The sequence below is a fragment of the Miniopterus natalensis genome, chromosome 21 (assembly GCF_054644295.1).
Source record: "Miniopterus natalensis isolate mMinNat1 chromosome 21, mMinNat1.hap1, whole genome shotgun sequence".
Taxonomy (NCBI): Eukaryota; Metazoa; Chordata; class Mammalia; order Chiroptera; family Miniopteridae; genus Miniopterus; species Miniopterus natalensis.
Genome location: NC_142101.1, coordinates 12,777,619 through 12,789,078, shown reverse-complemented (window position 1 = coordinate 12,789,078; position 11,460 = coordinate 12,777,619). Strand labels below are relative to the sequence as shown.

At 57.0% G+C, this 11,460-nt stretch overlaps 1 protein-coding gene across 2 annotated transcripts; it reads right to left on the bottom strand.

The window, feature by feature from the left end:
* Positions 1-4,737: 4,737 nt before the first annotated feature.
* On the bottom strand, positions 4,738-9,289 carry LOC107543594 (left-right determination factor 2-like). 2 transcript variants are annotated; one of them, XM_087829033.1, is made up of 5 exons: positions 7,868-9,289; positions 6,515-6,543; positions 6,297-6,412; positions 5,873-6,115; positions 4,738-5,550 (listed from the first exon to the last, which is right to left on the bottom strand). In XM_087829033.1, the coding sequence occupies exons 1-5, from the start codon at positions 8,115-8,117 to the stop codon at positions 5,187-5,189; spliced, it is 1,002 nt and encodes a 333-aa protein (XP_087685159.1). In that variant the 5' UTR covers positions 8,118-9,289; the 3' UTR covers positions 4,738-5,186. The 2 variants fall into 2 exon arrangements, with proteins under 2 accessions (XP_087685159.1, XP_016076644.2); XM_016221158.2 differs by having other exon boundaries at positions 6,297-6,543.
* Positions 9,290-11,460: the final 2,171 nt, after the last annotated feature.

The window sequence follows — 11,460 nt, the reverse complement described above, 5'->3', positions numbered from 1 at the left end:
TGCCGGGGGCGGGACAACCCTCACCAATGCTGCTTCATGCTGAGCTTTAGGGGGCAGAGGCCCCGAGGGGGGGCCGCATTGCGGTTCCTCTTCCCCCGCCAGCCCCAGCCATGCCTCTAAGTCTCTTTCCTCTTGCTAAACAGGATCCCTTGGGGGGGGGTTATTGTTTGATAAGAAGAGCCCAGTGAGGTCAGCCAGCAAACACAGCCAACCTGGGATGGAGCCCAGCCGGTCTGCCCCCTCCAGGTGACACGCCCAGGTGAGAGCACAGCTGTGGAGGCCACAGTCTGTCTCAGGCCTTTCAGCTCAGTTGAAGCCTGTCCCTGCCCGTCACACACGTGAAGTCCAGGCTCTGCTGAAACATCATGGTCTCTCCAGGGCCAGCCCTCCCTACATATTCCAGAACAGGCGCCCTCTGGGAGGGCAGCTCTGCCAGGCTGGGGGGGGGGAGAGGGGAGAGAGGACTCCGCTGGCGGTGATCAGGAGGAAGCTGGCTCGGTGGGTGAAAATCTGATAGTACTGGGCTGGGGCCAAGCCAGCAAGTAGGCCCTCTGGTCACAGGAGCCCTACCTGGCAGCTACCTTCGCAATATTCAGTTATCTGATATTTGTATGATACATATGTGCAAATGCCTAGCACTTACCTATGCCTCCTAGAGAGGTCAATATTCATCATCTCACGCCTAGCCAAGACCTTGAGGGTGGGAGAGCCAAGAATTCCTGCTGAGCCAGGTGAACAGCAGGTGACTTAGGCCCTCAACTCAAAGTTCAGCCATAGGCAGCCCAGAATCTGATCGTGGCCAGTGGGACAGATGGCTGAGTCCAACAGCTGTTCCCAAACCTGCCAATAAAGTCACCGACCAAGGCTAACCCACTGCCCACCTGAACTGCCAGCAAGGACTGGCCCCCCGAGCACAGTGGAAGGTCGCTATTTCTTCCAGAAACACCAGGCAGGAAGTATGTGAGCATTACAGGCTCTCACAAGAAGACTCTGTACAAATTCAAGGTATTTTTTAACATTGCCAGTCTTCTGATTTTGTTACAATCATCGCAGGACTAAAAGCAGCCCTAGTCTTTCTGCCACAGGAGCTAACTCTCATCTCCTAGATGCAGAAGAAGGTTACAAAGTAAACACAAACTTCTCCTTAAAGTGCCACCGCACAGGACGCAGGAGCCGGGACAACTGTTTACCTCCACTCACCCGTGCCCTAGAGTGACAAGTAAATGGCACAGGGATGAGAGGCGGTGCACCTGGCATTTACCCGAACAGGCTCTGGAGTTAGGGTCCCAGCACCATGTGGCTTAGACAAGTGGCTTAACCACTCTGTGCCTTAGCTTCCTTCTGCATAAGGTGGGGACCAGGATGTTTCTCTTACTGGGCTGTCGCGAGGCACACACCTGAGACGGTGCCCATAAAGCACTTAGCCCGGGGCCCAGCCCTGTGAACAATCAAAAGCTGTTTGCATATTTGTTGTTGTCAATGTTCTTTCCATTGATTTTTTAGAGAGAGGAAGGGAAGGGGAGAGACAAACATCAGTGTGAGGCAGGGAACCGGCGCTCGAGCCTGCAGCCAGTGGGAGGTACATGCCCTTCCTTGTCCAGGATAGAACCCGTGACCCTTCGGTCCCCGGGCCGACACGGAAACCGGCAGGACCCCATCTGATGTTTTCCCTCTTAGAGCCCAGTGAACAGCCAAGAGAGACCTTTGTCCCAACGCTAAACAAACACAGTGGTGTGTGGGAGGAAAAGGTGGCCCCTGCTTCTACTCACATGCAAGGCAGGAGCCGACTTCGGGGCTGACAGGGGTCCCAGGAGAGGAGAAGAGAGAAAGACAGCGAGGACCCGGGGTCTTCCTGTGGCCCTACTGGGTGTCTACAACCCTGCAGGAGCCAGAAAAGCCCAGGATGCTTCCCACAGCCCCCTGGCGCCCACTGGGCCTGGTGAGCACAAGCCACTGGCTTAACCTCAAACCCTCCACACTGCAGGGGCTGGGACACAGCCGCACAACTTCAGGGTAGAAGGAAACTCCGAGGCGACTGGGTCACCCACACTGCCTACCCTTGGGGGCACTGCCTGGGGAGTGCCACCCGGGGGTCCCAGGTAGCCAGTTTTATCAGGTACTGGAACCTGGGTGTTTTTGTTTCTTAAGAGTTATCCTCACTGTCCCGGTCCCTCCTCTGGACTCCGCTAGGGCTGTAGGGGATGGATGGTCACCGAGGGACAAACCTAAGGTGGTTTCAACCTCCCCGGCGGCAGGGGACCCAGACCAGACCGGCCTCGCGAACAGCTCAGGAAGGAAGAGCTGCGAGGCTGCGCTGCGGGCTTCCAGCAGGCAGAACCCCAAAGACCAGAGAGGGGCTGGGGGAGGGGTTGGCGTAAAAGCGGGGAGCTTGAGAGTCGGGACAAGCCGTCGGGAGGAGCGCGGGGCTGCGCGCCCCCGGGGCTGAGCCTCTGCTCCCACCCAGGCGCGCACCCTGCTTAGGGAGTGGGGGCCGCAGGGGTCCGAGGGCCGCGCCCCGAAACCTGACACTTGACGTGGCACCGGGGCGCAGAGCCCAGGACCCGCACGTCCGGGAAAGGCGGCGGGCGACACTCCCCCTGCGCAGCGGCCCCTTCCCACCTTACCTGCGGCGCGGGCGCAGCCGGCGAGGGGCGGGAAGCTGTTTGTATCCACCGGGCCCCGCGGAGCCGCGTCCCGGGCACTTGAAAGTTACAAAGTGAAACTCCGGCGCCTCCTGCACATGCGCAGAGCGGCGGCCACTGCTTGCCCAATTTGCAGCCGCGGGAGGCGCAGGCGGCGCGGGCGGCCACCCTGATGCCGCCACCCGCGCCCGGGCCGTGCGCCCATCGCGGTCCTCGGCCCCGCCGGCTCACGTCCAGGGGCCGAGAAGGAGGTCGCCAGGGCTAATTAGGCTCATCACCCCCCCACTCCTCCCACCCCCCACACATCCCCATACCCCGGCACCCCGGGGAGGCCCGCGCCATGCACAGGTGGTAGCGACCCAGGGAGGCGCAGGGCGAGCATGAGCAAACGTTCGTGGTCAATCCTGGTTTGCACTTTATTTCCTCGACGGCTCCCAGCGCGCCCCGGGGCCTGGGAGGGTCTCGGCTGAGCTCAGCACCCCTGCTCCCGGCAGTCCGCGGACACCCGGTGCCCTAAGGGCCGGTCTGTGTAGCTCTAAACAGAAGTCGCACGGTACTGCCCAGGCCCGGGCCACGAGGGTCACCGACCCGGCCCAGCTCGCTGAGCCTGTCTCCCGGGGCTGGGTACCAGGGGGCGTCCTCCCAACTGGACTGTAAGCGGGCTGAGGTGTGCACGGGGCAGGACACAGGACGGGGCGCAGTGAGGCCCCGTGAAGCAGGAGAGCGCCCCCTGCCGGCTTGGCGTGCGAACTGCGCGCCTTCGCGGGCCTGGGTTTCCGCATCTGCGAAACCTGGGGGTTGCACCAAAGCTTCCCCCCAGGTCCTTTCTAGCACTAAAGCGGTAAATCCTGAGCAGCTCTTCACGCACTCGTGTGCAGCTTTGCCGGTTCTCTGTGCCCTCTTCCATTTCTGGGCTCTCATCTTTTACTGTGATGATAAAACATCTTCTCCCTACCTCCCTGCCCACGATTCTAGCACAGCCTTGACTCCCTGGGAGGGATGGGGGGTCTTCTCCTGCTTCTCTGACAGTTCTTTTCTGTCCCATCTGGCTTCCTCTTTCTCCCCCAACCCCCAGCTACTATTCATTTCCCAGTTTGCCCTTGGCCCCTGGGCTCAGCCCATGTTGCTCCATACCTGTGCCTCCTGCTGTGAAGGGCCCCAGGCCTCACCTCCAGCAGGTTCCTAGTGGGGCCCCTGCACTCCCCCTGGCTCCTCAGACTGACCTGTCCACTCTCTCCCCACCCCACACCCCTACCTGCCACTCCTCATTCCTTCCCTGCCTCAATGGTGCAGCCAGGGAAGAGCAATGTTCTAACACCAGTAATTAGAATGGTGAAGCCACTGACAGAAAAAGAGGATCTTTGATTTCAGAAAGGGAAGGGATTTCTAAATCTGATTTTCTGTGGGTTAAGTTTATTTCAAAATCAACATTAGTCCAAAATGGATCAGAATGTGAGTTCAGATAACCTTAGTCCCTGGGTGTGGAGTGCTTGTAAAAACATTCTTTCCTTAAAGCTCCAATAAATGAACAGGAGTCAAGGGTTTTCTTACTTGATAGATAAGGAAGTGAAGGCGTAGACAGTATAGAATTTACAGCTAGTAAGAGCTGTGAAGACTATTGAGGAATCCAAGACCTCCATGCTCCAGGCGGCTTCCTACATCAAAGTCACAGCTTAAAAGCCCCTGTAATCTTGGCATTCTAAAATGTTATATGTAACAGTTTCAACACTTGCTCCCTTTATCTGCCCCCAAGCCTAAAGGAGTGACCCACATTATTATAGTACTGATGCTTTGGATCAGATTTTCTTATTTTATAGCAAGGAGGACTGAAATAAAGCTCACTCACTGTGTTCAGAACAGTAAAAATGTCAACGATGACAAAAAGATTTCTGCTTCAATTCTAAGAGACGGGCACACTAGAATCTGAACGCATTTCAATCCTAGCTCCCTGTTTTACTTAAATGAGACCCTGACCATGTCTTTTTTTTTTTTTTTTTTTTTAGCTCTTTCCTTAGTTTTCTAATCAGGTTGGCCTAGTCCCCATAGAACTTTCTATTTCCATACAATTGGCAGGCTTCTTGGTAAAATAGAGAAATACAGAATAAAATGTGTTTTATTTGTTTCTTGCAAAATGCCCTTAGTATGTGAGATGGGGACACACAACCCATACTTGACCCAGAGTGGCAGTTGGATCTATAGCCCACACGACAGAGCTCAGCCCAGATCCTGTGATAGGTCAGGGAAACAATGACAAATTGGAGTTTCTGCTCTTAGATTACAGGATCTACACAGGTAAGTGCTTAGGATATAGTGCAGTGAACAATATTAAGGATAGAAAAGACTGAGCAGGGGCTGCCCAGTGACCAGGGTGTCTTGTTCCTGGGAGGCAAATATTAGGAGGTGAGCTGACTGGTCAGAGGAAGCAAATTCGGAGCTCAGTGGAGAGCACAGAGCATTTGCCCATCAGCAATCCCCATCTCTCCTGGTACCTACAACCCTTCTGATGTACACAGAGCCAAGGCCCACGGTGGCTCTGCCCAGTACCTACGGCTCCAGCTTCCTTGGCACGGGCGCCCCGTCCGAGGCACAGCTGCACTTCTGCACCCTCATGTTGGGCAGGCTGACCACCTGGGGCCGGGGCCTGCCTCCCTCCTTGATGCTGACAATCATGGGCAGCGAGGTCGTCTCTGAGGCGATGCACTGCCGTGGCCCCAGAAACGGCCACTTGAAGGTCAGGGCCTCTGGGAGCTGCTGGCAGGTGCCCACACACTCATAGGCCAGGAAGCCCGGGGGCTCCAGGACCCAGTTCTCAGCCCACTTCATGCCCTGCAGGTCAATGTACATCTCTTGGCGGCAGCAGCGGGTGCCCTCGGTCACTGGCACCTCGGGGTCACAATTGTCCTGAGCTCTGTGGGGGCAAGGAGAGGAGGAATCAGAAGTCAGTTGGGAGGGCTGAGGTCAGGGGACCCAGGACATGCCCAGTGGTGCATCTGGGAGGGAGACGTGTGATCCATCTCTCATGATGTTAAAAAAGCTGGATATATGTGATAAGGACCGATAACTGGAAATAACCAAAATATAAATAATATTGTGACTTCTAAGAGTCAAAGGAGAAATTTTATATATGCATTCATTCCTGTAGCACCCAGAGAAAAGATGCCCATTTCAATTTAAGTGTAACTCTCTATTTGTCCTGTTAATCAGCTCCACCCGTGACCCACAGCGCTCACCCAAAGTCCCTGAGGTCCAGGGTGTGCAGCTCCAGCTGGGGCTCACTCTGCCGGGTGTCCGACAGCCCCGGGGAGGCGAAGCGGACCAGCCTGTGGGCGCTGGAGGCCAGCGGGCCCAGGTGCTCCCTCTGCACCGACACCTGCAGCAGCAATGGCTCCTGGGGCCGGCTCAGCTGCTGCCAGAAGTTCACGGCCTCGGTCACGTCGAAGGCCTTCCAGCCGCTCTCCTGGATGGACACCAGCCTGCGACACCAGGCGGAGACAGAGGCGCTAAGGGGTGGGGACTGGGGAAGCCTCTCCCACCCTCCTCCTGGACAGGATGTGCCCCTGCCTCTGCCCTCCCCCTTCCGGCCCCCCTCCTAGGGGCCCAACCCCCCTCTCCACTGCCCTCCCCGCACACACACCCCAGCCGAGACCTCCCCACCTGGAGTCGATGAGCGAGGTGCGGTTGGAGCCGTCGTCACGGACATGCAGCCACTCGATGGTGACCCGGGCCTGGTCACTGCGTGGAGAGAGGAGCTCATGCCTGCGGAGCGCGGCCTCGGGGACCGGCTCCTGGAAGAGGCGCAGCACGGCCTGCACCAGCTCGCTGTTGGGGGGCAGCCGCTGCTCCATGCTGAACACCAGCAGGCGCCTGGAGGCCTCGGACACCAGGAACCTGCCGGCCACCTCTGGGGACAACAGGAGGGTCAGTGGGGCCTCCAGAGCCAGGCACCAGGGGACCTCTGAGCGTGGCAGGGCCCAGAACCTGGGAACATGGTTTCCCCAGTAATGCACTGGGAGAACCTGGAGCCCGGGAAACTGGTGACCAAGTGAGAAAGAGCACCTCCACCTTAAAAAAATGTTCGGGCCAGTCTGGCTGCTGTGGCTCAGTTGGATGAGCATCGTCCCGTGCACCAGGAGGTCACGGGTTCAATTCTCCATCAGAGCACGTGCCCAGGTTTCAGCTCGATCCTCAGTAGGGGGCGTGCAGGAGGCAGCCGATGATGTTTCTCTCATTGATCTTTCTATATCTCCCTCTCCCTCTCCCTTCCTCTCTCTAAAAATCAATAAAAAAATATTTTAAAAAAAATTTTCTGGGCCAGCCCTGGTCTCCTAAAACAGGCAGCCCCCACCCTCAGTGCCCCTGGGGCAGCGTACATGTGACACGCAGCCCTCTTTGGGCAGAGGCGGCAACACCAGGATGGGGGAGGGAATGGAGAGTGGGAGGCAGAGGACCGGCCAATGGGCATCTGTGGTCACCAACTGAACCTGGCTTTTCCTCGGGGGCAGAGGGCTTTTCCTCAGGGGCTTTTCCTCTCTGGGGAAGTGTCCCCAACACCTGAGGCTCCAGGTTGGCAGCACGAGCTGAGGTGTTTGGGACCAGCCGCCTCCTCTCCCCAGGCGCCCGGCCTGGCCCAGGAGCAGGACCTGGCTCTGGGTGAGGGGCTGAGCCCCAGCCCCAGGGAGGTGAGCGCCTTGTAGGATTCAAACCCGGCACATCCCTGACAGGCTGCTTTCAAACAATGATCTTCAAAACTATGAAACCACCCTTTACATCCCATGTAATGCCCACAACTCACAGCGAATTTAACCTCACTTCCAGAGAAGCGAATAGAATCAGAGATGTTTGGTGACTTGTCTGGGATAAAACAGCAGAGCTCAAAGCTAAGAGCTAAAGCCAGAGCCCGTTCTCCCTAAGGCAGCTCTCTGCTGAGCCGGGCTCCTCGGACTCCTCCACCAGCACGAGGCTCCTGGCCAGCCTACTCTCTCCCCCATTCTCCCCTCCTTCCACTTTGCTGCCCCAAGGACATCTGTTCTTGCCTTGGCTTTGCCAACAGGTCCAGCCTGGCACAGCTCCTCCTGGCCTCAGTGCAGACAGAGACCAGCCATCCTCACAGGCCATGGTCCCTGCTCACTGCACTGTGGACCCTGGACCCCCAGATGGGCACATCCAGTCTTACCCCCCAACCCCCAAAGGTCCAGGGTGCAACAGGGAGGGGTGGACGACCTCACCTCGGAAGTTCTGGCTGAACCTCTTCCCTCGGGATCGGGCCCCATGGCCACGCTTCAGCAGGGCCACATACTGGGCCCGCACGTGAGCAGGGGTGACCAGCTCCTCCACGTCACTCTTGTCCAGGACGGGCACCTCACTGAGGTGCAGCTGCTGCAGCAGGCTGCCCAGGATCTGCTCCTCGGTCATGGCCGCCCCGGGGCTGGGCAGGGGCAGTGCCCAGAGCACCCAGCAGAGCCACAGGGACCTCATGGTGTTAATCAGGAGGAGCAGAGCAGATGTGTCCCCTGAGGAGGGTCCAGGAGGGTCCCAGCTGGGTGTGCTGAGGGCCAGGCTGGGCCAGCTTTATAGCCAGCCCTACACTGGGGATGGGTGGTGAGAGGGAGGGAGGGGGGGAGGGACGGAGGTCACACCCCTCGCCCCCCTGGGAGCTCATCAGCCAGACAGGTCCATGAGCCCCGAGGAGGGGGCTGTCTAGAAAGGGCACAAAGGCTGTCTGTCCCTTGGCTTGGGTGCCCGACCAGTTAAATTAAAAAGCTTCTTTCCTGGAGGAGAGGTAGGGATCCCATTCTCTGCTACATCCCCTGTCTCCCAGTGACAGAGAGGACTGGAGTCCCTGGTGTTGGACTCTGAGTCCTGTTCTTACTGCAATTTAAACTGCCCACTCAACACCAGGGCTCTCTAAGGACCAACCTGCCTATAGGGATGAGTGTCTGGACCTGGTGCTCAGAGGGCTCCTGGGGGCAGCTGACATGCTGGGCTGTCCATGGTTAGGAAACTCAGTGTTTCCCATTGAGGGGTGAGGGTAGAGGGGTCTAAAGGGGCCTCGGAACACTTAGTACCAATGGAGTTCTGTCCAATAAGGAACCTGTCCTCTCCCTCTTCCTGCCTCTTCGTGGGTTTAAAGATAAGAGCTGAAAGGATCATCCAGTCCACCCTCTCCGATTTTTGAGCCAAGAAAACCGAGGCTCACAGAGGTGACAACATCCCCAAGATCACACAGTTAATGATAGATGCCTGCGCAAAGTCGCCTTCAGATTCCAGAACCAAAGTCCTTCCCACACCCTCCAGCTACTTCCAGGCAGAGAGAGCCCTGCGCAACCCTCGGAAGCTAGGCCAAGTACCCTCAGGCCAGGTGACGAGGTCTGAAGTCCGGGTGAGGGCAGGGAGCACATCTCCCAGTTTCCTGAGGCTCCCCCAGCCTGAATGTGGACTTGAGGCCAGTGGAAGAGTTTTCCCAGGGAAATCAAACAATTGGGCAGTCAGCCAGGGGGAGAGCTGCCAAGCGAAATACAGGACACCATTTGGGAAATCCTTATATGAACAAATTATTCGTTGTTTATCTGAAACTGAAGCTTTACTGGGAGTCCTATATTTTTATTTGCTAAATCTGGCAGCCCTAGCTGGAGGCTAAAGGGGGAAAGCGAATGTGGATTGGGAGACCCTTTACAATGGGCTCGTGAGTGGTCCAGCGGGAGGGCAGCCCCCAGGCTTTGTCATGCAGAAGACGCCACTTCCCCTGTCCACCCCCACCTGCGTCTGGCCCAACTCCGCCAGGTCTGGTTGGCTGGAGGTGGTCCATTGACCCCAAGTCCGATCTTCCGTCCAGAGGGAAGAAAGGGAGTGAAAGTAATGGGGGGTGGGTCAAAGTAATGGGGGCAACTTGGACCTGGCCCTGAGCCCAGAGCTGAGGGGTTCGTGGAGGGCAGTGGGCCGGCCAGCATGGGGGGTGGGTACCAAACCTGGCACTCACATGGTCCTGGAAGGATGGAGGAGGGGGCCTGAGGCAGGAGGGTGGGTGAGGAGTGGGCCACGTGTCCACGATTGCCCTCCTGCTCCTAACAGGCCGGGATTTGACCCCAACCAGAGTCCTGGCTGCCAGGTGAGGGGTCAGAGGTCATCCTGCAGCCTCCATGGGTGGGGAACAAATTGGGCTAGAGCCCAGGATCAGAAGCAAAGGAAGCTGTGAGGTTGATAAAGGCTGGAGCCCAGGAGCAGGTTCACTTCTGGGTTAGAGCCTGGCATCTGGGGGTGTCCAGCGTGGCACATGTCCCCTTCACAGCCAGCAGCAGACACTACTGTGGGTGCTCCAGAGATGCTTCCAAGCCCAGCCTCAGCTGCCCCGGGCTGCCCCAACCCTTCTCCCAAACCTTACTAATCTAGCAACATGATCCACACCCTGTTTTCAAAATTATTAATTTCAATGTATCACTACAATTTTTTTTTTAAATGATAGTGAAAAGTCTCTCCCTGCCTGGCCTGGTGGCTTAGCTGGTTGGAGCATTGTCCTGTACAACAGAAGGTTGCAGCTTCAATTCCTGGTCAGGGCACATATCAGAAGGTTGTGGGTTCAATCCCTGGTCGGGGCATGAACAGGAGGCAACCGAGCGCTGTTTCTCTCTCTCTCTCATCAATTTATTTATTTATTTATTTATTTATTTATTTTTTAAATATATCTTTATTGATTTCAGAGAGAGGAAAGGAGGGGGAGAGAGAGAGACAGAAACATCAATGATGAGAGAGTCATTGATCAGCCTGCAGCCCGCAACCCGGGCATGTGCCCTGACTGGGAATCGAACCTTGATCGCCTGGATCCTAGGTTGACGCTTAACCGCTGAGCCATGCCCGGCCGGGCTCTCTCATCAATTTAAAAAACATATTCTCAGGCCTGGGGTCCGAGGGCTGATGGGTGTAGGTTTGGGGCAGCCCAGGGCTCCTGAGGCTGGGCCTCAGGGCATCTCTGGAGCACCCACAGTAGTGTCTGCCCCTGACTGTGAAGGGGACATGTGCCACCCTGGAGACCCCCAGGTACTGGGCTCCAACCTAAAAGTGAACCTGCTCCTAGGCTCCAGCAGTCGCCAACCTCAGAGTCCCCTTTGATTCTGAGCCCAGGCCCAGTTTCAGCTCCTCCCCACCAATGGCATCTGGGAGCTGACCTCTGACCTCACATTTCCTTGAGGCATCACCTGACAGCCTGGACTCTGGTTGGGGTCAAGTCTTTGCCTACAGGGGCAGGATCTCCACCCACCTGTTGTAGCCCCTACAACCCATCTCCCCACAGTGTCCTCAACTCCGGGTCCAAGGCTAGGCCCTCAGTCAGGGGCAGTGACCTTCACCTCCTCCCACTCCAGTTCCTCTCTAACACAGCAGATCTAGCTTCGGGTGACTTCCACACCTCTGACCTTCAGGCCCAACCAAACCCCAGACTCTCCTCCAGATCCACAGCTGGGGAAGCCAGGCACCTTCCTCTGCATGACAAAGGACAGGGGCTGCCTCCCTCCTGCCTGGCTAGTCAGTCCACTGTAAAAGTCCCAATCCACATTCGCTCTCTTCTGGCTGATGGCCCACTTATTTTATTTCCCTGGCAAATCTCTTGCACCCATGAGGAATCCACATTCAGAAAGTGGCCTGTGTTTGCAGAGGAATAATAGGTCTGGGGGATTGGCCCGGTGTCTGCCTCTATTGATGCCCCTCCTTAAGTCAATCTCCTGTATTAATGGTGTCTGGCCATCTCTCCTACCCCAGGCCAACAGCCTGTGCAAACAGCCTGAGGTCATAGACAGAACCTGCTTCTGGTTCCTCCTGTCCAGTCTCA

Coding starts and splice junctions, on each gene's coding strand:
- LOC107543594 (XM_016221158.2), bottom strand. CDS start 8,117: ATGAGGTCCCTGTGGCTCTGCTGGGTGCTCTGGGCACTGCCCCTGCCC. Junction 6,116..6,296: donor ACCTCGCTCATCGACTCCAG/GTGGGGAGGTCT, acceptor CTGGTGTCGCAG/GCTGGTGTCCATCCAGGAGA. Junction 5,551..5,872: donor CTGGACCTCAGGGACTTTGG/GTGAGCGCTGTG, acceptor TTGCCCCCACAG/AGCTCAGGACAATTGTGACC.